General features: G+C 41.0%; 2 protein-coding genes across 7 annotated transcripts; one reads left to right on the forward strand and one right to left on the reverse strand.

The window, feature by feature from the left end:
- The first annotated feature begins 41 nt into the window (after positions 1 to 41).
- On the forward strand, positions 42 to 15,107 carry firrm (fignl1 interacting regulator of recombination and mitosis). Its single transcript, XM_072695974.1, has 23 exons — positions 42 to 81; positions 268 to 356; positions 454 to 558; positions 933 to 1,073; positions 2,000 to 2,162; positions 3,229 to 3,313; positions 3,459 to 3,597; positions 4,234 to 4,323; positions 4,411 to 4,475; positions 4,617 to 4,765; positions 5,759 to 5,888; positions 6,512 to 6,698; positions 7,987 to 8,069; positions 8,621 to 8,672; positions 9,867 to 9,956; positions 10,156 to 10,341; positions 12,425 to 12,541; positions 12,970 to 13,065; positions 13,364 to 13,477; positions 13,558 to 13,662; positions 13,852 to 13,932; positions 14,016 to 14,147; positions 14,358 to 15,107. The coding sequence occupies exons 1-23, from the start codon at positions 45 to 47 to the stop codon at positions 14,562 to 14,564; spliced, it is 2,643 nt and encodes an 880-aa protein (XP_072552075.1). The 5' UTR covers positions 42 to 44; the 3' UTR covers positions 14,565 to 15,107.
- Positions 15,108 to 15,259: 152 nt separating this feature from the next.
- scyl3 (SCY1-like, kinase-like 3) lies at positions 15,260 to 23,258 on the reverse strand. Of its 6 annotated transcripts, none has more exons than XR_011979761.1 (15): positions 23,012 to 23,258; positions 21,800 to 21,994; positions 21,483 to 21,668; positions 20,583 to 20,696; positions 20,220 to 20,276; positions 20,007 to 20,109; positions 19,240 to 19,351; positions 18,980 to 19,057; positions 18,721 to 18,860; positions 18,387 to 18,574; positions 17,934 to 18,105; positions 17,646 to 17,819; positions 16,497 to 17,450; positions 16,250 to 16,296; positions 15,260 to 16,095 (listed from the first exon to the last, which is right to left on the reverse strand). XR_011979761.1 is itself a non-coding variant. In XM_072680847.1 (15 exons), exons 2-14 carry the CDS (start codon positions 21,962 to 21,964, stop codon positions 16,282 to 16,284), a joined length of 2,235 nt encoding a protein of 744 aa, XP_072536948.1. In that variant the 5' UTR covers positions 21,965 to 21,994; positions 23,012 to 23,258; the 3' UTR covers positions 15,260 to 16,095; positions 16,250 to 16,281. The 6 variants fall into 6 exon arrangements, 5 of the variants coding, with proteins under 5 accessions (XP_072536948.1, XP_072536926.1, XP_072536918.1 ...); XM_072680847.1 differs by having other exon boundaries at positions 16,720 to 17,450; XM_072680825.1 differs by lacking the exon at positions 16,250 to 16,296 and having other exon boundaries at positions 16,720 to 17,450; positions 23,118 to 23,258.
- Positions 23,259 to 26,346: the final 3,088 nt, after the last annotated feature.

A 26,346-nucleotide genomic window follows, 5' to 3' on the forward strand; every position in this document is an offset into this window, starting at 1 on the left:
CTACATTGCAGCTATACGCCCAACTCCTTGACTCTTTACACTCCATGCATCACAACACTAATGGCTGGGAGGAACACATCAGTAAGTCTGTCTTTCTCTGCTTATAGTAAAGATATGGTGTACATCTTTAAATGGCATTGCAATGTGCTTTCATTTTCCACCCTGTCTAATTGCCATGATAAATAAATGTCTCTAATTAGTTTGCTTTGGTAATTTTATATATAAATGTAATGTTATATGTTGTGCCTTTGTGATTTCTGTTCACAGATGTCTTGCGAATTATTGTAGACATGTTTCTCCCTCATCTACGTTTGGCAGAGCTGGAGGAAGAGTGTTTCTCCAAAGTCCTACCTAAAGTATGGTATATTACTGCAGCACTGTTTTCACAAATGCTTAAAGATGACTGGTTTTGTCTTTATAAATAGACAAATTGTCATGCATTGTTGGCAATAGGTGATGGTAGTGTTCACTGGCTATTTGGAAGAGATCTCCAAGCAAATCGGAGGCCTGTCTAGCCAAAACACAGAGTTGCAAGCATCCCTCAGGAGCATATTACAGGTGAGGTAACCAGTTCAGTGTGATTTCATTAAACTGGAGTCAGCCCCCTTTTTTTGGGAAATAGAAGCACAATTCAAATGTGTTAGTAATTTTTAGTAATTATTTATTATTTATTAGTTTAATTATTTAGAGTCAGTGTAAAAGGAGGGGGGGGGGCGTTATTGCCTTTTTTTAGAGTTCACATTGTAACTTGGCAGATTCACTCTGGTTCCTATGGGGAAATTCTGCCATAACCAGACATCACTGTTGGACTGCATTGACAGATTCGAGACCATGTCACATGTGAATGCTTTAAAACAGCACTACCTTGAATGAAGGGACTTATATAGCAGTTTGATTATTGTTTTAATTATTAATTATGTATATTTGTCCAGATGATGGTACAGACCCTGGAAGCTCTGTCAGGATGTGTGCGTCATGTGTGCTCTTTTGAGGAGGCTGCCTCTTTGGACTCCATCCGTACTCTGCCCTCCTGTGTTCTCCATGTCCTCAAGGACACCTTTCAGCACTGCAAGGTATAGCTTTTGTGTCTTTCAGCATGTACCATGCATTATAAGGCAAATTACACAAACAAGACAAAGTTTATGCAGAATGCATAACAGAGCCACTGAACCCTTTCAGTGTGGGAGTGAAGACCTATAACGTTCTCTTGGTGCATGACAAACATCCCTACCTTTGGAGAATATGGTGAACTCAACGCTTATCACCCTCTGTAGTTGTTCCTGTGCTGCAGCCCGACTATTAAATGAATCTTTTTGTAGTTGTGGACAGACTGTTCTTGCCGATCACATCATATTCTGATGTTCCCAGTCACCTGTAGAACAGATTTACTGATATATTTCGCATACATCTAAAAGCATAATGCTTGAGTCACTATTCTGTTTGAAACATTGGCCACTTGAGAGTTCAGTGTTTGTGAGTGAACCTCCTGCATTCCATGCCCTTATAATGAACCCTATTTTAAAGTCAGTAAAAGGGGACACGTTATGAAAACATGGAATTTAACACAAGAGGACACAATAGAATTATACTGCCCCCATTTGAGTGTCTCCACCCATGGCTTGAGAAACTTAACAAACATTGTGTGGTGAGAACACAAGAGCTGAGTGTTTTTTTTTTTGGCTCCGTATCATTTAAAGGAACAGACAGGCCATTCTAAACCAGGCTGTTTGGAGGGGTGCTGATGATACTGAATCCTTGATGCATTTTGTCACTAAAACTCTAGGGGGCTACAAAATCAAGCATATCTGGTCCTGATTGTAGATTAGACACATAGCACAGTAAAAGGATAATTGTTCATTTGTTCTATACTGTGTATCTGCACTCTTTGCTTCTCCACTCACATTTTTTTCCTTGTAATTTGTCCCCCATCACTTGTTTTCTGTTGCTAGTTCTGTCATTGCTTTAATGAGTCTATATGTGTTTATAATATTATGTGCAGGAGAGTGAGGTCATGTATAGTGGAAAACTGTCCCTCGTAGGGGATCTGCTTCAGGGCCTGTTTAAGGAAGCCTACTCACTACAGAAAAGCCTGATGGAGCTGTTGGATAAGATCAGCCTGGAGACCAGTGCGTCCAGAGAGGAAGTATCTGATATAGTGACAGGTGGGTCTCTGATTAACTTGATCAAGAGTGTGATATTTGTGAAAGTCTGCACACCCCTTTGGTTTTCTATTTTCTGTACGCACCCTTAGACTAACAATTACAGCTTCAAGGCTCTTAGGAAAGAAGGTACAAGCTTGGCACACTTGTTTCTGGACATTTTTGCACAGTAATTTTGGCATATCCTTGCAAGCTTTATCAGGTTCATCAGTATGAGGAGTGTACACATCCATTTTCAGGTCTGGCCTCTGGCTTGACCACTCAAGGACATTCACAGACTTTCTCTGAAGCCAATCCTTTGTTCTCTTGGCTGTGTGCTTTGGGTCGTTGTCATGTTAGAAGGTAAACCTTTATCCCAGTCCAGAGGTCCAGAGTGCCTTGGTGCAGGTTTTCTTTAGGGATCTTGGTAAATATATCTTTTCCTTTATCAGGACTAGTTGCCTAGGTCCCGCTGTTTAAAAAAACGTCCATCCACAGGGATGGCATTAGCCAGGGATGAGTAGTGCCTGGTTTCCTCTAGACTGGCGCTTGGTATTAATGGCAAAAAGTTCAGAGAATCTTGTTTTTTATGGTTTGAGAGTCTTCTAGGTGCCCCTTGGCAAACTCCACTGGATGGTTGATGGTTGGTCTTCTGAAAAGTTTTCCCATCTGCCAAGGCCCCTCTTACCCAGTTGCTCAGTTTGCCTGGACGGCCAGGTCTATGAAGATTCTTAGTGATTCCAAACTTCTTCCATTTATTAATGATGGTTGACACTCTACTCTTTGGGACCTGTATCTGCACCCTTTTCCAGATCTGTAACTTGACTCCATCCTGTTTCTGAGGTCTGCAGATAATTCCTTTGACCCCATGGCTTGTTGCACTGCCAACTGTGAGACCTTATATAGGCAGGTGTTGACAGTCCCCAATGATGTCCAGTTAATTGAATTTACCAGATGTGGACTCCAGTTAAGTTGTAGAAACTACATGCGCCTTACTTTTGGGTGTCATATCAAGGGGTGTGCACACTTGTGTACATAAGAAATTGGGTGTTTCTTACAAGAAAACTAAAGTTTTTGTTTTCATATGCAGTGATTCACAGCCTTCTGGGCATATGCTCAGTCATATCCACCTTGGACATTGCCCTGCATGCCAACACGTGGAAGTTCATCATAAAGTGAGTATAACATACTGTACCTCAGGAAACGTTTTAGTTGCACATTATTTAAACATGTAACACCTCTTGTTTTTCACCATCATATTGAGTAATTTGAAATGAAGATGAATAGTGATCTACAATTCATTACCAATTTTGCTTGCAGGCAGAGCATGAAGTATCAATCCATGGTAGAAGAGCACTTGCGGCACACTGACATCGCTTCCTCTTTGTGTGAGGGCCTGCTATCGTCTATGAGCAGTTCTCTGGAGCTTGCAGAGCAGGTGCAGCGGGCCGGTCTGCAGGTACAGTACTTTTGGAGTGTCCACCAGCATTAACCCGACCGTCCAAAATCACAGAGACATGGAAGAAGTCAACAACAACCTCTTTAAAATTAAAATTGAAAGTGCAGATTGCAGTGAAAGCTAGTGAAAGTCTGACCGTCTGCTGCTGAAATTGCTAAATCCTCCAGCGTCCTTGTCCTTATTTGATAAAATGGATCATGAGCAAGTCTCATATGCTTTAGCTACAATATGATACATGGTCTACACCAGTGGTTCCCAGCCCGAGACTTGGAAGACACCCTGTCCTGCATATGTTTGTGTGTACGCTGCTCCTAGCACACCTGAGCCAGCTAATTAGCTAAGTCCTATTTGAGTGGAAGGTAGACTGTTTGAGCAGGAAATCTCTAAAATGTGTATGGGAGGGAGTTCTCCAAGACCAAGGTTGGTAACCATGAGTCTACACTGTAAATTACAATACACTTTTTTGTTTGGATGCAACATGTGCTAGAATGTACGATCAGTGATATGTTAAGTTCAGTGAACCTTGTGGTATTGTGACTATATTTGTGTCTTTATAATATAAGGTGTAAGACTTATATCCTGGTATAAAAGTAATAGTAACTCTATCTAAGATGCTTTCTCTCTTTTAACTGTTAGGAGGTGGCGCAGTGTGCCGAATACAAGCTTTTTCAGAAGACCACAAAGATGTGCAGGTTTTTTGCCAACACATTAGTTCACTACATAAAGGTACCTGCAGACAGCATGAGATTTCTTACAGAGACCTGGAAATTACACGATTACAAGGGCTAAGCTTTTTGCTTTATTCTCTGATAGGAATTTAAACCATTCCTTTCCAAGTCCTGCAGCCGTTTTCACCAGCTTTACCTTGAAATTCTCAGGTAATCTCATGGATGAAACATGACCTGGACTGTATACCTTGCTGTTTGTGTACTAGTGTTTAATTATTTTATTGAAAATTGTACTTTCTTTTTTAATATGAATAGTCTTTAATCTTGATCATTATCTCCTTTTGTCCGTAGTAAATTTCCACCAAGTCCCGCTGCCCCTTCTATGCCCCCGGGTCTGGCTGCAGAGCTCAGTGCTGCTGTGTTGGTTCCCATGGATGCCGTGCTGACCCAGCTCCTACCTCTGAGACCTTTTGCTGAGTGCGTCCTGGCCCCGGCTCAGAGTAAGTCTGCGTCAGTACATGGTGTCCCTTGCAACCTCACCATCACCTTTCAGCACTCACCTCAGCTATGCGACACTGGGCCCCCATTGTACAGATGAGTTATTTTGTCTCATTCCGTTTGGATCAGGAAATGTAGTGGATGCCAGTGGATAATTATTTGCTGACTGCCATTCTTTAACCCAGGACACTGAAATGAGAAATTAATCTGATGGTCTGTCCCTTGAGACAAGGGCACACTTACATAACCCTGTCTCTGTGTGTTTGGGGGATGGGGGCATGCATTTTAGCCCCTTATTAGGACAAGTTGTTCTCTTGATAGAAACACATAATAGTTTGGTAGAATTTGCTGGTCTTTGCAAGAAAAACTGCAGCTTGTTTTGGAAAACATAGAGACCCTTTAAGTTATTGAGGTTATGGGGTTAAGATTGAAGATTACATTAATTTCCTACAATAAGACAGAAGTCATTGTGTGTGTAAAATAGTTTTGTGAGAGTGAGACTGATTAGAGGACCCCGAACTCCAATATACAACACCCTGTTCTCTCTTAGCTCACAATGTTTCTGTTTGTGCCAGGCCACTTAGTGTTTTGGGGATGTCTGTAGAATACTGTGTAAGGTCAGGGTTGGGTGGTGGGATGCAGGACCTTATAACCACTAGTCATTGTCTACTAAATTTTAGCCTTTTACATAGATGTGATGTTTTTTATTTTCCAATGAAATGTTAACACATGCATTGTTCTTTTAATGTTCTCCTGGAACTCAACCTTTTTGCCAAATGTATCTCACAGTCTGACACTCAACATTCAGCTGAAAAACTTTTAGTATTCAGAACAACTGTGGTTTATTAGGGTTGGAACTGATCTATGTGTCAAGGAAGATCTTCTGCAGGCAGGTTGACAAGTGTGTTGATGTGATGTATAATTTATTTTGGATATAAAGTAGGGATTTGTCATCAGTCTTGTAGCTAACGCTTGATGTTTTGGTTTGTGTTTAGAGTGCAGTCCAGAGCTTGCTCTCCCTCAGTGTTTGCTGCTGGTGGACGCGTTAGGGAAGCTGTCCTCTCAGCCGGCGGAAACACTGTGTCTCTGGTGTGATGGCAGTCAGTTCTCGGAGGAAATGCCCAGGTGTGCCGCCTAAACCATGATGACCCATGATGATCATGACCCATGATGTTCAGTTAAAGATATCTTTGATATGATATGAAAAACAGATGGTAACAATATGCCAGTCCAACAGATTTGGTTTATTGTATCGTGACCATTCTTGACTGTTTCAGATATGTTCTCTAGGTATTCTGATCATATTTGAGATATTTTGCTTTGCAGCCCTACATGTAGCTATGTATGCATGTTATATTTGTTCTGTGTGGTACAGGCAAGTGGTACATTAATTTGTTTGTCATTCATTGTGTGCTTTGTGACAGACTTCCTTTTTTGTACTGAATCGTCTAAGCGCCGCAGATCTTTAACTTTAGGATTTTTTTTTGTCAAAACGCAATTGTTCTTTAATTACTAGAAGCTTGCCGAGCTGTTCTACTAGCAAAATAACCTTTTTCCTTTCTTTGGTTCTAAACCACATTGCCACATTCAGACATCCCCAATTTTGCCGTAATTGTAAAGCTTCTTATGCACACCCAGCATCAAGGGTCATTAAGAGAGCATGCGTTAGCCTTAACCTTCACAACCTTGACAGCAGAAAGAGGAGTTGTTTGACTTTTCCCTGCATCCTTCCTTCCTGTTCTCTACAGGCTGTCTGTCTTTGAGGCCGTGTTTGTGAATTTTTGCCGGTGCCCTGTGGAGCGGGCCATGCCGGTGCGGTTGCCGGGGGTGATGCTGCGTGGTCAGGCTCAGGGCAAGGTCGGCCTACACCAGCATGTTTGTGTGCACCTGTGTGGCTGTGTGGCAGCCCTGCCTGCTCAACACTTTCCTCTATTGGTCAGTACGCAGCACTACAAGATTTCAGTTCTGAGATTGTACTGCATATTGTGTTTGTAATAATCAGGCACACAAAGGAGAAGAGTGTGACAGCTCTGTAAAATCACATTCTTACCAGGGGTGGGAATCGCTCCATGGTATAATAGTATTACAGTAGTTACAGTATAGTTCTTTTGTGATTTTTAATAAGTTATAAACTAAAGTGTTCAGTCCATGCAATGCTTGTTTAGATCTATGCCATTGATGCTGAAGATGTTGGACTATATGTCAAAATTTGTTTGTAATAGTTTTAGTAATTAGTTTGTGGACACCCCTCCTAAACATTACACTCAGCTACTTTAAGTTGCCCCCATGGCTGAACAAAGATGTGCAAATGGACACACACAGCTTGTCTAGTTCCTGTAGAGAAGTACTGCCTGGCACCATGCCTAATGCCAGATGTGGGCTAGAGGGGTATAAAGCCCCCCAGCATTGAGCTGTGGAACAGGGGAACTGTGTTCTCTGGAATGGTGGGGCTCCATCCAATACTTTTGGGATGATTTCGGAAGTTGGAGATGAGGTCCTGACTTCACTAATGGTCTGATCACTCAATGCAATCAAATCATTGCAGGAGTGCTCCAAACTCTTTTAGAAAGCATTACCTAGACAGTAGAGTGTCTCCTCTTGGTTTTTAGATGCAAAGGTGAATGAGCAGGTCTCCCAATACTTGTGTCCATAAGAGGTTTTTGACTTGGACTGCCTATGGAGGCACAATACAAGGTAGCCTAGTAAAACAGAGGAATGAATCTGGGTTTTAAAGCCACAGTTGTAAAAACAAAAAGTCTTTTGAATTCTAAGGGATGAAGAGATGTGGCATATATATATACACACACACACACACACACTCCTCTAAAATAAACCTATGTTTGTACTTTGTAGTCAAAAATGAATCTCAAATGAAGTAAAACAGAATTTTGAAATGGAAAAATTTCACAATTCAGAAAAACTGGACAAAATAAATATATTTAAAATATACACCCTAGTATAGAACCGGATCATAGTTTGAGTAGATGTGTTAGACACCAAAATATCAACTCCATAATTAGTTTTTTACAGGGTTACTGCACTTCAGGATTATGACTGGGCATCTAGAGTTTCTCTCTGTAGAGAAATGGAAAGTGTTTGTGAGGACTGAATTAGTGTCTGAATCATTTGTCAAAGCCATTTCATATCAAATATTGAAACTCCCTCGTCACCACCTATCCCCACCTTCCTCTGTCCCTCCCTTCGTCTTTCTCTATGTTCTCAGGAGCGCGCCCTGTTAGGCGCTGTGCTCCAGTCGGACATCCAGACGGCTCTCTTGGCCACAGACGTCTGGTGCTTCCTGGCACGGTGAGTGTGCACACACCCATCAGTGACTACAAAATTTCCACAGCACTTATTGAGTTATTGAAAGCAAACATGAACAATCAAAGGATAGTCCACATTTTTCACACAAAAAAAAACATTTCCTGTATGGGAAAGTATGTGAGGGGGCATAGTCAACATAGAATAGCTGTATGACCAAAACCTTAACCCACAACCCATGTTTTCCATTGGACTGGAATCAGTGGGTTTGACTGTGACTGGTGTAACCGACACAGTAGAGCGAGAAACACAGTATCGCCTTTTTACTACACATTAGGTATCTTTGTACAGCATGCATCATTTGTACATACATTGATTTCCAAGTTACACAAAAATGACTTACAATGGATTTGTTTGACAAGTTTGTAACTTGATTTAAAGATTTAATCAAGCCTGTAGCAGTTTTAAGTCACGGGACATAGGAGTGAACAAAAATGAGTTGCATAAATGTACGTGTTTGTGTAAAAAGGTACATAAGTTTGTAAGTGTAGGAAGTTTGAGTGTATTTTTAGTTTTTTTGCTCTTTTTATGCACAGGTATGGCACAGCCGAGTTGTGTTTACATCATGTTCTTCTCACGGCTCATCTGGTGAGTGCAGTCAGTTGGAAATGTGACCTTTGTGTTCATGCTGTTGTGCCATTCGTTTTGTAGCTGACACCCCAGTAGAGGTGACAATTGGTGTCAAATCTTCCGTGGGAACTGGACACCTGTCTGTAACATCATGCCACTCTTGCTGATAGAGCTCGACCTGACACCTGACTTTCACTGTTACTTGGAGCGATATTGTCTGTAACTAAACATCAAATGCAAGCATAATTCAGCAAAAAAAGTCTCACAAAAACTTTGTATCTCCAAAATGGCAGCTTAAAAAAAAAGGGGGGGGGGGGGGGTTCTTTACTTTCAATTGAAGTAAATTGAAAATGGTAAGTCACTTTGGATAATTTTTATTAGTCTATTTATCATGAAATTTTAAACACAATGTAAAGAACAATGACTATTTTAAAATTGTCACAAAAAGAAGATTCAAGGTTTTTGTTTGACAGTGACGATATAGTATTATTGTAGTACAGTACGGTACAGGATTCTGAATATACTTGCACATGGACATTTTTGTGCCCGTGACACACAGTTGATGGTTGAACACAAAATGACCAGTTTATTTGTTACCCTCCCTTTGGGTAATCACTGAAAATGCAGGGTAAAACTAATGAAATAATACAATGTCTGGTCAGATAAAGTGATGTCAGTCGAGGCCAAGGGTGACGTTGTGCTGCTTGTAAAAGTACTATGCAGACTATTGGCCTAGTAAATAATCCATTTACGTTCACCTTACATTTCCTACAATGGGGTTTGAACCTTTGGCACTCACAATGTGAGACCTTAGAGCTTTGTCAAGGAAACCATGCATTGTAATGCTCATGCTTTAGTTTCCGCTCTGTTGTAGTTGTAATATATTAAATAAAACTGGAAAGGTGCCTGTAGTCACTTGTTAGAACATCCGATTGGGAAGTCCAATATTGACACAGCTCGTATTGAACATAAAAGCATTTATGGCCAGCCATGACACTTGCATGCCAAAATATGCTCGTATTTATAAATAACAATATAAATATAGAAAGCTTTTTTTTCTGAACTTTTCCAAAAATGAAGACTGGATGTCCATTGCAGTGCACTCTCCTTGTATAAGCAGGTCATGTTTTGTTCTTTACGTGCCTGATGAGCTGAAGAGCTGCAATGTTGACTTCTAAACACTTCCTCGCTGACCTGTATTGTCTGCAATAGATAAAGTCGTGTCCAAGTGAGGGTTATCAACTGGCCCACCTCGGCCTTCTTCTGAGACGCCTACTCTTCCTCATGACTCCAAACCATCAGGTCAGATGCTTTTCTCGTCTAATAAAGCTTATTTGTCCAGCTGTATAGTTACATTGACCATGAATCATAATTGATTTATAATTGTTTGACAGCCCTAATAATTGCATTAAAATAGAAAGAAAATTTTAACATTGACTTCAAAGAGCTACACTTACAGCTTGTTCATAGGTGGTGTCTAATAGCTGTGTGTTTCTCTCAGATGGAGTTTATTGAGCGCTTCTCTCCCTCTGAGGAGGCCAATCTATGCGTGTGGCGTTTGACTCTGCTTAGAAGTCTTTGCTCTGAGGTGCGTGTACGTGTGGAGAGAGAAGTGCTAAATAGAGCACAATCTGCGCTGGAAACATGGCAGGACACAGGCTACAGACTGGGGAAAGTTCACACACTGGTGAGGAGTCCATCTGTGGCTTTCATTGCACTGTATACATTTCCCCTGTTAATTTGGCATTACTAGGTTATTTATTGTTCTATCAGAAAAGTCTTGTCCGTGTCAAATTTTTCAGTTAAATAACCACTGATGTGGATATAGGTGTTTTAACTCTGGGACACTTGAAAAGTTATTGACCCTCATGCTGATGGAATAATTAGCCTGGGAATGTTTGGGGAAATGCTTTGACAGGAGGAAAGATACACAAGAGCTTCCTGTCCCTATCGCTGTCCACACAGACGCAGCATGAATCATTTCATTTCGGTACGGTTCCACAGAAGTGCTTGACTGAAGAGCAGTGTGAAAATTGGTCCGGTGTTAATGATTCACTTGGGTATTCCATAAAACTTTATTACATTGGCTTAAAGGTCCAGTATGAGTAGGCCACACATTGCTGGCAGCAGTAAGCAAGCTGTCATGTGTTTATTTAAAATAAAGAAAAAGCATAGATGCAAATCTAGGGCAAGGCAACTGTATTGTGCTTAGTCTTCCCCAAGCTGAGCCTGAATAAACTTTGATAAAGGTAATAAAAACAGCACCCACATAGTTGAGGGGCTGTAAAAGAATACTTGCTATTGTAAGTTAATGACCATGAGAAAATCAGGGACATTTATTTTTTTACTGGACTATATATGGATAGGAGTTTTGTAGTTGTACATATTGAAATATCACAAGTGCTTTTTCTTTTTTTTTTTTTTTTTTTTATGTACCTCCCTCCAGTGTCTCCTCCTGTGCCTCTTCCAAAATGTTCTAATGCACTGCGTAGTCTAGAACACCTAAAAGCTAACTGGCAAACTGCTAACGTGGTAGTAATCAATCATCACATATCATGACTAGGGATGCACCAATCCAGACTTTTTCAGTTCTGATACCGATACATAAACGTTGCATATCGGACAATACTCAATATCAGTCCATACCATTGCTGAATTAATAAACCATATACCTCACCATGTGGGAGAGACTTAAGGCATCAGAATTGACTTAAGCATTACTTAATATAATAAATTAACACATAGATATAAATGTACTGAATTGCCATTTGTCATTTATTTATTTGCACATTTAGTGCAGTCTTACACCACCAAATTAAAGTGAAAGGATCAGTATCATGGATCGGCCTAATTATCCGATACCCAGTCCAGCTAATTTTTTTAATATCGTGACCGATACCCGATCCTAATATCAGGTCGGTGCATCCCTAATCATGACATGACAATACAAGAATACCGGAGGCAGCTCCCAATTGCTCCGCAGGTTCTATGGTGGCTGCCCACCACTCTGGGTGTGTTTTCTAAGTGAACCAGTCACTAGTGTAAGTGTATATGTTCACTGTTAAATGCTGGGGTTGAATTCCATTATAATGGCGGTAATGTGTGTTTAATTAAATGAGTAACTTTAGCTGACACAAGCAAGCTACCTAATGTTACCTTTGTCGCCTAAAAAGCCCTTGGTTTTAGATGAGCAAAATAATATTACTTATCCATCAGTTTTAGAGCAAGGTCAGTATCTCTTTTCATGGCCTTTAACTCCTACTGAGCTGTTCAGTGTTGGGCAGCCACACCAGTTGTCACTGAACTTTAATTTAGATGGGTCAATTTCTGTGTTTTTTGTATTTCAGTACTTGGTAGTAGAGTTCCGGTGGTATTTTTTCTGTAATGGGTCTTTTTCAGAATGCCTTCCTTTATTGACCACACTGTATTCTTCCATCACCCTGAATCTGATAAATTTATAGTTTTTTGGCCCTTTGCAGGCTTTTAAGGAGTTTCATTCTTTCATGATCTACTGCTATGGTCAGATTGTAGATATGGCTGGAGGTGTTACTGTTCTTTTTGATTTCTAAGCCTCATAAATCCACATTGGTACTTTCTTGTCCATCATGATGAGAGACAACAGCTCCCCTGAAAAGTTCACTTAAATTAGACAAATTGTGAAAAAACATGGGAAGCTAATTTTACTAGAGTTAAACCTCAAAACTTAGAAACCTTTTCTTCTTCTTTTTTTTTTTTTTCTTCCTTTTAATTTCTCTCCTGCTCCGGCATAGAACAAGGTACTGGGCTGTGTACTAGTGGTGGTCCGAGGGGAGCCCCTGCAGGCTGAATGTTTAGGCTCTTCACTGAAGATTATTCACCAGCTCTGGAGTCGTATGTGTGCTGTCCAGGTGAGAGAAGTAAATGCAGTAGAGAAGCTGGCACAGATACCAAAGATTACAGCATATGTTTTACTAGCAGTATATTGTATTGTAATGCGCTGCATTGCCCTCGCAAGTGCCTCGCAATTCATATATCCACACTAAATGCATTTAACAGACCTGAATAATAATAGTGCTCATGTACTGAAGACAATTCTGCTTCCTCTAAAATGAGTACAGGGAGCATGTATTAGCTCTTTGCCTCTGCTAACTTATTAGCTTGTAGCTAGAGCATTATTTAAAAATACTGTACTTTTATTATCAAATAATCCACATCCTGAAAATAGTAACATTTTGTTGAAAATGCAACATGTTTAACTTCCGATTCGTCTGACTGTGCATCATTTAACCCTTGTGGATTAACCAATTCACCATAACATGGTCTCTGTGTTGTGCAGGTTCAGGCCCATACCTGTCTTCAGCATACCTTGAGGCTGCTTCTGTCAATTTCAGCTGTCTTGATTAAAAATGTAGAACCACATGCCATAATTCAGGTAACAAAGCCTTTGCTTTTTGCCTTTTAGGTAGTGTTTTGTGTTCCTTTTTTGTTTTGAAATGGATGGATCATGCAATGCTTAGGTGCTGTTTATGACCACCCCTGGTTTGGAATGAACTCAGCACATCATCTCAGATCCACTTCCCCTATAGGAGCACTGTAACTGTAATACTGAAGTGTAATTCTATAATTACAGACTCTAGTCCATCAGTTTCTCTGCATACTTTATTGGCCTCATCCCCCTAGAAATAAATACATGATTCCATACTGTTTAGTAACCGTTGTTCTATTTGTAGGCATTTTCCTGCCTGAGTGTCCTGGAATTACAGAAGTGCCCTGATGACCTGGTCCTGGCTGCTTTGGAGTTTCTGGCCTCCATGGGAAAAGTGTTTGTTCCCTCTGCTATTCAGGTAACTGAATGTGTAGGCCTTTAACTCCTTCAGTTTGTGTAATTGTGTTACCCTTGGTCATAAGGCCCTGCTGTGTGTAGTCTCAGGTACTGCCCAGACTCAGTTCCCTGTTCAGCACTCTGTTGGCTTGTGAATCCTGGTTGATCCATCAGCACGCCCTGGAGGCCTTCGCCATCTTTGCTGAGGTCAGCTCTTTCTCCACAATAAACTCATTTGTGAAAGTCAATAGGGCACTCTACTGGTACAAGTTCTAAAACAATGGGAAGGTCTTATAGCCTTGACACTTGTGTTTTCACATCCTCACATGGAGTACTTTTTATTTATAATATTTGTGGTCAGCCCTGATGTGAAGCTGCCTTTTCCTCAATTGAAAGGTCACCAATCATGAGGAGGTCATCTCTCAAAGTCTGACGTCAGAGGAGACAAAAAACCAAGTTGTGAATTTCCTCAGTAAGGTATGTGCCTCAGTCTGCCAGCTGAAGAACCATGTTATGTAGTAAATGTATACACGCATACAATCTCATGCGTTTCTCTGTAGACCATCACAGCACAGGAGGCTGAAGGGGTCCGTGTGGCGAGGCTGAGGGCCGAAGCAAGTGTGATGGAAACGCATACTGAGAGGCTGGAGATGGAAGAAAAGACACCTGTACACATACCTGTTGATGGGGAGGTAAGACATGCACACCGTTCTTTGTATTTGGGCACCTGAGAGCCATCAAGATTAGCTGTAAGCATTTCTCATTTACACAAATGTTGACCTTCAATCTTATATGATAAAAGTAGATTAATTATTCATCATTTTTATCAGTTGTGATTGTGTTATCTTGCTGAATAAAGGCAAATGTGATCATCTCTAAAACTGGTTCCATCTGTTCTTTAGCCATGTGCAAAGCGGCCACGCCAGGAGACCAGCAGGGAGGAGGAGTATGAGCGTTACCTGCAGACAGCAGAAAGTGCCCTTAAAGCACTCCTTTCAATGGAAACACCCAACACAGCTACCCGGCCACAGTGGGTAATAACCAGGCTCCAGGCCCTGCAGACACTCATCAGCAACCAAATTGCCACTCCTACTACCTCCAAACCCTGATGCACAGGATTTCTATTCTGCTTTCAACACAATGCAAAAACATTTGAACTGGCTTCCTGGTTGGGTTTTGATCAGGTTTGCAGGAGCACTTTTTCCCCACCCCAAAAAAGCGTACTTTGTTACTGTTCTCTCTTCTGTGCACATCTTTTGATGATGCTGCATTATCTTTGGTTCATGTAAGAGAATGTTAATGTGACGCAGGTTCTTTTGGTAACCTTGTTAACTCCTGAAGCTTTTATTGGATCCTAAGGATTATAATTTAGATTATTACAATAATCACACTGTTGGAAGCAAACTGGATGCAAATCTAGAACTGTCCTACTCATAACAGCTCATCAACACATGGGGAAAAATCATCATTGTTGGATGTGACTGATCTACAACTCAACATAAGTGATTATGAAGATTAAGTGACCTTGAGCTTGGTAAAGATGTTAAATAAATAACTCATTTATTATTATTGCTGTTATGCAATTACTAGGGGTGATACAAAATTGACAACTGGCTCCATGTTAATTAATAATGTCCTAGTTAGACTTGAGGTGGGAGGTCTTGACGTTTCCTATTTATAAAAAATATATAATAATTAAACTCCAGGTTTAAATGAATTGTACATGGACTGTCCAGTTACTCTCTGTGTGCAGGTTTGGTGGTACAAATTATGTGGCTAGAACATTCATAACAAAAGCCAAATATACCATAAAACTTTTTATTCCATCAGTAGCTGACAATACAAATAAATTATGGCATTCTCTCTTTCATGTGCTCACTCTCTCACATAACCCTGCCCCAAAACTAATTTTTATTTCAATATATTCTCTATATGCTTATTTGAGACTGGCTATTCTATAAGGCTTCTTCTTGTTATAGGTAGAACATGTATGTGAGGTTTATGGCACACAAAAAAAACCCAGACTAAAACAGAAGACAAATGTAACATATGTACTTCCACTGAAACAAGATTGGTTCTATCGCAACTTGGCAAAGAGCTTTTGAAGTTCCAACATAAAGTGAAAGAACTAATTAAAAACATTGTCACTTCAAGTCACACAGGTATGTCTTGGTTCAGGAAATCAGAAAATCTGTTGTTTTTTTTTATGCCTGCTCCTAACCTATCCATTATGTTTTCGGAGATTTCACAGCTCTTTATTAAACTGAGGCAAATTAGCAAGAGAAGTAGCCCTGATATAGCAATACAATTTGAAATGCTTGAAGTTTGAATAATCATGAACCAATCACCATATATGTTGGCAAAGCTAACCCCTTTAATGCTTCTACATTAGTAGAACTAAAGCTACACTCCTGCACCAACAAAAAAATAGTGAAATAGTGTAGGGAAGTGTTTCATTTGCTGACACCTCGAGACTGAAGTTTTAAACCCAGTTTTGCTTCACATAGTTGCACTGTCTTGGTAAACTGATTTGTCTTTGCACCGCCTTCCATGGCTTTACGATAAAAGAGCAGTTCATCACCAGACGTTTTCATCCTCCCAGCTGATGTCATCACCATCTCCCCAGCCCTCGGCTTCAGTCTGTAAGAGATGAGTCATTACAAATCACCTGTCAGAAAACATTTAGCTTTTCATTCAACAGAACTGCATGTTCGCTTTAAGATGTATACTTTGCTGCTTGATTGCAAAGTATACATTAATGTAAAATTGGATATTAAGAGAGTGAATTACATACAGTTTGAATGCCCCCCCAAGGCAGGGCTGAGTTTACAGCAGCAGCAGCTACATGAATACATAAAGTGCATAAAAGTATTCACCGCTAGGATGTTTTCTTTTATAAGTGGAATCAGTCAATAATTTGGCTTCACCAAAAAAAGTGAACAGCTTTCTACAAAGTAATGTCAATTACATAAAAATATGGAATGTGAAATAATTAATTAATAGCACCTGGAATTCAAAACTAAAGTGTTACAGTAAACTACCTAAAGCCTCCACAGGAGGATTTTGTACCACCAGATTCAGCAGAGAGATATCAGACTGGTGTTCATCTAAACGGTCTATTATTCACCTGCGTTGTTAGAGAAAAATACATAAGTCACACATCTAGGTGTATGCATCAGACTTTTTGCGATTCAGTGCCACTCTCATATCAACTTATGATAACTCTCAACAGTTTGACAGTGTTCTGAATCACAATCTTCTCACCTCTGTCAGATCCACTGCAGCAAACTTGGCAGTGAGGTGCAGTGTGTTTACTGAGAGTGTACTGTCTAGCTCAGTGTGAGCTACTGGTGCAGCTGGAAGTCCTGTTGGCTTGTTGAACATGGAAGAAGAAGAGGACAGCTTTATGTCTGGTACCATGTCAGCGAAGAAGTCCATCTCTGGGTCCCTCTCCTGTTTCCTTTTCACCTCAATAGTAAACTCCTCTCCCAGTCCTCCAACTCCTGTACTCTTCTGTGCTGTTTTGGGCTTGGGCTGCGTAGCTAAACTTGGCTTGCTCTGGTCCCAGCCAGTATCCCATGATGTGTTCTGCTCTGGAGCAGGTTTCACAGAAGAGCTCAACTGGAGTGCTTTAGACACTTTTTGAGGTCCAGAACTAGGTGTAGATACAGATATAGCAGCACTGTTGCTTGAGGCCTTTGGGACTGGGACAGGTGTAGGTGTGGTAGGCGATTGGTCCGAAATAACCTCTGAATCTTCAAAATCATCCCAAGGTTCCTCTATATTGTCTGCAGTTGTGGTTGGTAATTCAGAGGCAGCGTTTGGGTGCCATATGCTTATTTGGACAGGTTGGCCATCGTCTCTGTCCGATTTATCCTCTGTGTCGCTCCAGTCAGGCCAGTTCTCATCCTCAACCCTTGTTATTCTGCTTACATTCTCGCTCTGCTTTCCTCTGTTGAAGCCATTCAGAGGAAGGGCCATGTCTCTGCTCACCACTGCACAAATTGTAGAAAAGCATGCATTTTAGACATCGCTCCGACAGGTTAAAACAGTACTCCGTGCACAATTAACAAAAATCTGATTGAGATATAACAATGAGACCTGCATCACAGTGTAAAGCACTAGATCCCATTGCCCAAAATCTATTAGCATGTTGAGACACACCTCTTCACTGCCATCTTTTATCTTACCTGTCTTTGATGCTGAAGGGTGCTGGACAGCTGAATTTTCTCCAACTGTCTGGATGGAGCTTAGGTTCTCCAGAACCAGTGACTTGCCTTCAGCAGGCTTAGGGAACAGACTCATAATCTTTGAGGGCTGCGACACGTGGGGCAGTGACCGTCCAACAACATGAACCGGTGAGGCTGCACAGGAGAGTGAGAAGTAAATTTTTTTTATAACCATTAAATTACATAATCCACCCAGGCCAAAAAATGAAGGAGGGGAAGTATTCCATGTACTGATACTAAACAACATACTTTCTGGGGTGACCTCTGTTGACTTAGTGAAGTTTGGTGTGGTCCGTTTGAAGACCTTCGCCCGCTCTCCACCTACCACCACTTGCGCACCCAGCAGTGGAACCAGCACTGCCAGGCTCTGTAATGTCATGGCAACCAGTGTATCACTTGTGTCCCTCATTCCCAGCAACACCTGCGAAATGTTATATTTTTTTTAATTAACTTAATGAGAAGCATTGTCAAACAGCTCAATTACAACACAAACATTTCAAAGAATATCAACAGAATAGTCCTTCTAAAATCCTTGAGTAATGTGTTTCTTAATGCTCTGGCGTCTTCCTGAAGTACACACTACTTTGTTTTAAATAAGGTCATGTTATGGTGTCACTGAAAAAGTACAATAGTATGGCGATTTTTGGCAAACCACTGCAGTCCAATAGCAGTTCAGGTATAGCCCCTTGATTCGACATTCACCTGAGGTAGGATCTGGTTCTTCAGCTCATCATGTGAAAAGAACTCAGCATAGACATGGATATGTGAGAGAAGCACCATCCGCACATGCTCCTCATTAACTTTGAAGAGCTTCAGAAGCTGTGGGACCACATGCCTCCGATACAGTGGCATAGACAGCAGACACTCCTCAACAACACCCCCTCCAGAGTCTGTAATAAAACCACAGAACACAAGCACAATTCTACATTTAACTAGTTTAGACTATCCACACATGTAAAACTTACAGTAAGAGTCATTAGAGGTAACTTTCACCTACACTTGTAATGCAGGTCATAAAAACAAAATGTTACAATACCCTTCTTTGGCTGTAACAGGTGAGGCAGGAAGCTTTTCACAGCTGTAGGTTCAGCGAACACAAGGGAATTCAACAGCTTAGGAGCCAAACGAACACCAATTAGTTCCTCTGGAAGGCTATGAACTCGATCCAGCAGAAACCTGGAAAAAAAAGAAACCCACACGCTTAAGTACACAGCCAATGACTAAAATGGATTATATTTCAACCAACAATAATCCTACAAATAAATAAACTAAATAAAAGCAACACAAGAGCATACTTAAAGAACTCATGCTTTTCCTCTTCAGATTTCAACGTCAAGCTCTTCAGAAAGTTCATGATATCCAAAAAGTCATTCCTATTAGGGAAACGTCAGCATAACTTATTTTATATTTACAAGTAAAAATAGCAAAGCAGATGTAACTCAATTACACATTTCACTGATGTTAACTAGTCTTTGTAACAAATTAAATATCAGTTTATTTAAAAAGGGAAAAAGACAAAAAAAAAAAAGACTATTTATTTTTATTAAATTTATACCTGAAAAACTCGTGAGTAAGTAGACTGCTGAGTGGCGATCGTGCCACAGGGTCAGGAGTCAGCAGGCTGACCTGCAGCGTGCTCCTTAGACTCTCTGCCAGCTCCTCAGAAACTGGAAGAGATATCAGCAAAAGGAGTCAGATTTAAAAACAACAGGGAAATAGGCAAATAGAATGGAATGGGAGATGTAAGTAAGTACTGAATGTTGAACTGTTGAAGCATTACAGAGGCAATGGTAACTTATTCAAAATAAAAAGACCTCAATGAAAGCATCCCTAGTGCTCTGTATAATATGCATGATTTTTATTGAGATGTAGTCAACGCATTAAAATGTATTAGACAATTGGTTGATATGCCTTAAATTAGCTGTGCTAGCAAGATGATTAAAGAACATCTTTTGGCCGACTACAAAAAGCATTGGCCAGCTGTTTTCTGCCAAAATGTTTTTTTTTTTGTTTTTTTTTTACTGATTTTTTTGTTACATTTTTTATGTTATGATAAACAGAGAAACTGTACTATTAGGATTTTCTAAAAATATTGTTTTATGTAGGAGTAGCAACAGAGGCTGCGTTTGATACTACTTAATTAAAAACAAAAATGACAATGCGTCATTTGGCCTTGGGTGCCCAAACTTTTGCATAAGATGTATAACGAAGAGTGATAATTCATATTGAGCTGTGGAGGCATAATGTCTGCCACAACAGGATGTTTCTCAGACGCACACAGCTCACTTGGCATCTGACTGTCGAACAGAGAGCATTACTAACCATATCCATTCAGTAGGGGAATAAGGGCCTCCACCAGCACGCCGAAAGAGAAGGCGTCGCGCGAGTGGGCGTGCTTGTCGGGAAGAGTTTTGAACCCGTCCAGCTATAAAGAACAAACTGTTTTTGTTATTGAGTCATTGAACTGTAACTGCTAATGTGCTCATGGAAAATTCTACAGCCTGCTTTATGATGTACTTGTAGGATGTAATTCACCTTCTCCTCGGGAGGAACAGCGCTGCTTTCTCGTACTGTCTCAACGCTGGCGAGAAACTGGCAAGACAAAGTCACAAAGAACGAAGACTGTGTTCAGGGCTTCCCAAAAGCATCTTAGCACAACCATAATTCTTAACTGGTAGGGTGAGCATCAGACTGAACACAATCCCTACACCTTAAGATGATCCCAACACCAAAATGGAAACTAGGCCCAATCCTCTAATACAGTTCATTTTTGCACCATAACAATTCACACTTTGATGTTGGTGACAACAACCATTTTCAATTCATTTGTACTGTTTAAAGGCATACAGTCAGGTTTGAGCAGCACTGAGAAAGCAGAAATGTTAGTGGGTTCCCCACCTCTGGTGTGGCCTCTGCAAACTTGCAAACAGTCTCCATTCCCCCAAGCTTCCAGTGTCCATCCTCACTGACAAACACGGAGGACATACACACATTGTTGTGGCTTGATTTGCCCTTTAAAAGACAGAAGCAACCAAATAAAAATGCAAAGCTCTGAACATAATGAACTTGCTGTTAACCTTTAATCAGTAGTTCCCAGCCCTGGAGAACTCATGTTAATACACCCTTCTACTCAGGTGTGTTAGACAAATCTATAATAGGGTTGGTAATCAAGGCTGTCACAATAAACCTGTATCAAGATAAAGATATATCATCTATATGGTTTGCTCCACTTACCATAAAGGAGAACATTGTAGTTTTATTATTATAGTTACAGACTGAAGTCCTGCAGCACTCAGACCAGCGCAACACACACTAACACACCACCTCCATGTCACTGCAGTACTGAGAATGACCTACCACCCAAATAATACTTGCTCTGTGGTGGTACTATGTAGAACAGGGGGGCAAATGAGGCTAATAAAGTATTTAGAGAAACAGATGGACTAGAGTCTGTAATTATAGAATTACACAGTGCTCCTATATGGTAAGTGGATCTGATATGATGGGCCGAGTTTATTCCAAACCAGGGGGTGGTCACAGTATTCTGATGTGAATAGTATAGGTTTTAGGTATAGTGTATAATAGATATGTGTTTATGCATATTTGAAGACTTATACAGGTAATGTTGACCTTTAGAGCTTTATGTAGGCATTGCATTACTGTTATTTATGTAAAAGAGAAGTCCCATCATTTAGTTAATGAACAGCAGGTAAAATTAATCTTGGATATACACATGAATACTCTTATTAGTGTGACCATATTATGCTGCCCCAACCTAAAAGACTCCATGGATCTTACCCGGTCATGGAGGAAGACGAGGGCCTGCAACAGGTCATAGATGCCTGCGCAGATCTCTTCTGGTGTGAGACTGTCCAGCAGCAACTCCAGCGGCTGAACTCTCTCTGTTACCAAGTGAATGCCCCCATTCTGCACAGAGCATGACAGGAACCGCAGCAGGCATGGGTGCCTCAGAGTCTTCAGGTGCTGGAATACAACAGAGAAATGGCTTGACCTGACTTCTCTCTAGGCAACAATGATGATGACTAACATTGACAAGGAACCCTAAATCTAAGAGTCAACTTCTGTGACGGGTCAGGGTTCCTGACTTAAAATACCTTGGCAGCTTTGTTGACTTTGTCTTCGTTTCCCTGCTTGTAGACAAACACAGACGCAGCCTTGCCATCCTGGAGGACGGCGGAGTACATTGTGAGGCCTGAGGGCAGGGTCAGCAACAGCTCTTCCAAGATGCAGCTCCGCAGGGCACTGCTCTCTGCTCCCATGGTTGCGAGCAGTGAGAGCAGCCAACTGCTCTGTCAGGAGGAGAAGAATAACAATCTGTTCAGTATGACTTACCAGATCTCCACAGATCATGTCAAGGCGTGATTAACCAACACAGAATTTCACCAGTTATTTCATTTCATTAGACAGGCTAGGATGTAAACAAAGTCATTTGGAGTGATTTGGTGGAAAAAGCTCTGTTCTAGAGAAAATAATGCTACAGACCAGGACCAGATGTCCAAAGAGTTTTAATGCTTTTACAAACTTCACCACAGAAAGCTATTACATGAAACTGTTATGATATATACTGTCTGATGTCAGTACTGAGGGGGGAAATGGTGTAACAACAGAAAGGTAGGTGCAAGGCAAAACTAAGGTCACCACTAATGTGCCTTGATCAACATCTACAAATAAAATCCACCAACCCAAACCACTCTGATCACATCTCAACGTAGGAGATGCACAGAAACACTGAATATCAGCTGTGTGCGAATGAGTGGCGTTTTCTCTAATTCAACTAGCTAACTCTGTATTGAACAGTAGAGGAGTTAGCCAGTTAGCTAGTTGAGTTCTGGGACGTTAGCTCTAAAACACCTCATCTACACGTTTAGCCCCACTGTGGTGACCAAAATATTAGTTAGCTAGCTAGATAATGAGTGGTTAACAAGCGTCAGGCCCACGAATGTCTAATAAGAGACATCTTGCCTCTCACTAGACATGAGGCAGGTTATCCCTCCAACGTGAAGACGACTGTTTACAGTGACAGCTTAGTTAACCCAGCAAAGCAAAGTTAGCTAGTTAGCACTGATGACACACACTCGCACACACAAGCGACTCACACAAGAAGCTAGCTACACAGTCTCATCTCTCCTGGGTGATTTCTATCGTGCGACACGTCGTTTAAAATAAGCCTACACACCGTATCTAGCTAGCTAGCACTAGCTACCAAAACACAGCTGACTGACTGGCTGGCTGGCTGGCTAAGCTTAGCTAAGCTAGGCTATGCTATGCTAGTCTAAGCTACGTAAGCCATCTAGCTAGCTAGCTACCTGTGCGGCTGTATCACTTCCCCAGCTCAGTGAAAATCAGTCAACGTGAGTCTTTCCGGAGGCTCCCGTGTCGGCATGACCAGCGTGTACTTAGCTATCTAGCTACCTCCGACTTCGGTCAAGTCATTTGGACTCTCCTCAAACTGTTATCGAGAACAAACAGCCAGTTGTTTCAAACAGCTGCAGTTTTACATGTAACGTTAGGCTGCTCTCCCCACAGCTCAGCGCACATCCTGTTCCCCAATCATAAACACCGGCCAACGGCTGGGACGAAACCATTTCGTAACCATTAGCTAGCTATTTCCGCTTCTCACACACACACACACGGCTCACACTTTGTTCCTCAAACACACAAGTCTAAACTATATTATTTATACTGTGTTTTTTGTTTTGGACATGTCACACAAGAGCTGGACTGCTGGCCGCTTTCCTCCAGCATGACCGTAATGGTTCAGGCCTCGGTGGGCTGAGTGAGTGAGTGAGTGAGTGAGTAAGTGAGGCTACAGGTTGGACAAGACGGAGGACTTCGTGAATGCTGCAGTCAGACACAAGCAGAGCTGTGAAAACTCACACGCCCTCTGGAAGCAGTGTTTTCCCTCTTACTGAGACACTGCTTCACTTCTGGTAGTCGGCTGAATGGTTGAGGTAGCTGTATCTGTATCTGAATGCTAGCTAACCTGCCCTATAAGACTAGAGCAGACCTCTACTACAGGTCACTGCACAGCGAGTCACCCCCCCCCCAGCCTTCCCCAGCTGAGGGGAGTTCTGAGGAGCTGCTCCAGGGCGCAGGGCATGTATCTGGCACCACTGCGACAGTGATGCTTAATATAGGGAAAAATATGTATAAACATATAGTGATTAGGAAGATGAGCTTCAACCAATAAACGAGGTTGCATGTATAATAGCTTTTCCACTGGATTCTGAGGTTCATCAGACTTTCAAGATAAAATAAAAATAGTTGCATTCACTGTAATACAATTAGTAGTTTATTACATGTTTTAGAAGACCCTGCACATGTGTACATATCCACATATTCTTATTTCATGTCTACTCATGTCTTCTTTTTTATTGTCTCAATATTTGATAACGGTCTGTGTGCAGTGGTATAACTAGGATCTCATGGTCCATATATATATATATATATATATATATATATATATATATATATATATATATATATATATATATATATATATACAGTCATGCCCGAAAGTATTCATACCCCTGTCAAAGTTTGACTTAAATTTACTTTTATTTAACCAGAAATTATATTTTTGCCTGGAAATGACACAGGCATCTCCCAGGAGATAACACGATGATGTACAAGAGGCATCATTGTGGGAAAAAATATTTCTCAGCTTTTATACACATTTGAACAAAAAGTGGCATGTCCAAAATTATTCATACCCTTCTCAATAATTAATAGAAAAGCCTTTATTGGCTATTACAGCAATCAAACGCTTCCTGTAATTGCTGACCAGCTTTTTGCATGTCTCCACTGGTATTTTTGCCCATTCATCTTTAGTGATGAGCTCCAACTCTTTGAGGTTCGAGGGTCTCCTTGCCATCACCCTGATCTTTAGCTCCCTCCACAGATTCTCAATTGGATTCAAGTCAGGACTCTGGCTGGGCCACTGCAAAACATTAATGTTTTTGTCTGCTAACCATTTCTTCACCACTTTGGCTGTGTGTTTTGGGTCGTTGTCGTGCTGAAATGTCCACTGGTTCCCAAGGCCAAGTTTCTCTGCAGACTGCCTGATGTTGTTGTTGAGAATCTTGATGTATTGCTCTTTTTTCATGGTGCCATTTACTGCAATCAAGTTCCCTGGTCCATTGGCTGAAAAACACCCCCAAAACATTAGGTTCCCACCACCATGTTTGACAGTGGGGATGGTGTTCTTAGGGTTGAAGGCTTCTCCTTTTTCACGCCAAATGGTGCACACATCATTGTGGCCAAACAATTCAATTTTTGTTTCATCTGACCATAAAACAGCACACCAGAAGTCTTCTTCTTTGTCCAGATGAGCATTTGCAAAGGTCAAGCGGGCTTTTGTGTGCCTTTTCTGGAGAAGTGGTGTCCTCCTTGGCCTGCGTCCGTGGAACCCAGCAGTGTGCAGTGTCCATTGAACTGTCTGCCTTGAGATGTCGCCACCAGCAGAGTCCAGATTCACCAGGATGGCCTTGGTGGTGATCCTTGGATTTTTCTTCACCTCTCTCACTATTCTCCTGGCCAGCACAGGTGTCACTTTTGGCTTCCGACCACATCTTCTGAGATTTTCTACAGTGCGGAACTTCTTGTATTTTTTAATAATACTTTGCACTGTAGCCACTGGAACTTGAAAACATTTTGATATGGCTTTATAGCCCTTTCCTGACTTGTGAGCGGCCACAATGCACAGCCGCAGGTCCTTAGTGAGCTCCTTTGTCTTAGCCATGACTGTCCACAAACCAACTGCAGAGAGCTGCTGTTTTTCTCCTGTTGAGTTGATTAAAACAGCTGTTCCCAATGAATCAGGGTAATTAGGATGCTTTAAAACAGCTTGGACTATTTGGAATGGTATAGAACTTTGGATTTTCCCATATACTGTGACAGTTTTCAAAGGGTATGAATAATTTTGGACATGCCACTTTTTGTTCAAATGTGTATAAAAGCTGAGAAATACTTTTTCCCACAATGATGCCTCTTGTACATCATCGTGTTATCTCCTGGGAGATGCCTGTGTCGTTTCAAGGCAAAAATATAACTTCTGGTTAAATAAAAGTAAATTTAAGTCAAACTTTGCCAGGGGTATGAATACTTTCGGGCATGACTGTATATGTATATAAATATATATATATGACTCAATTCATTTAAAAAGTATAATACCAGTTTAAAAAATATATGTAATTTATTTTTTTATTCTATTTTGTTATGTCTCCGAACAAGATGATGCTTCTTAGACATGCATCCACTCCACCCACTAGCATATAACTGTAACCTAAATGTTTATAATAGACTACCTATGTGGGTTGCAATATTTAGGCAAGACATAAAAAAGTCCACTTTAAATTCATCTGTCCAGAACACATTGTTCCAGATCTCAGGAGGTTTATCTAGGGCTAGATAAGAGTAGATCTAGATTATTCTTGGGCTGCAGTGCATAGACCCCCATTACAAAGACGGGCACGTGTTTGAGAGTTCAGTGATGTAAAGGCACATTTCTATAGAGCTGTGGAAAAGAGTGCTTTCGTCCTATTAGTCATTATTCATCATGTTATCCACAAGTGACTTACACCAAAAGAGCAGTACAGGCCAGAACGCTTGCCTCTTTATGTGAGGAGGTCATGTTTTTGGC

The sequence above is a fragment of the Salminus brasiliensis genome, chromosome 1 (genome assembly GCF_030463535.1).
Source record: "Salminus brasiliensis chromosome 1, fSalBra1.hap2, whole genome shotgun sequence".
NCBI classification, from domain to species: Eukaryota; Metazoa; Chordata; class Actinopteri; order Characiformes; family Bryconidae; genus Salminus; species Salminus brasiliensis.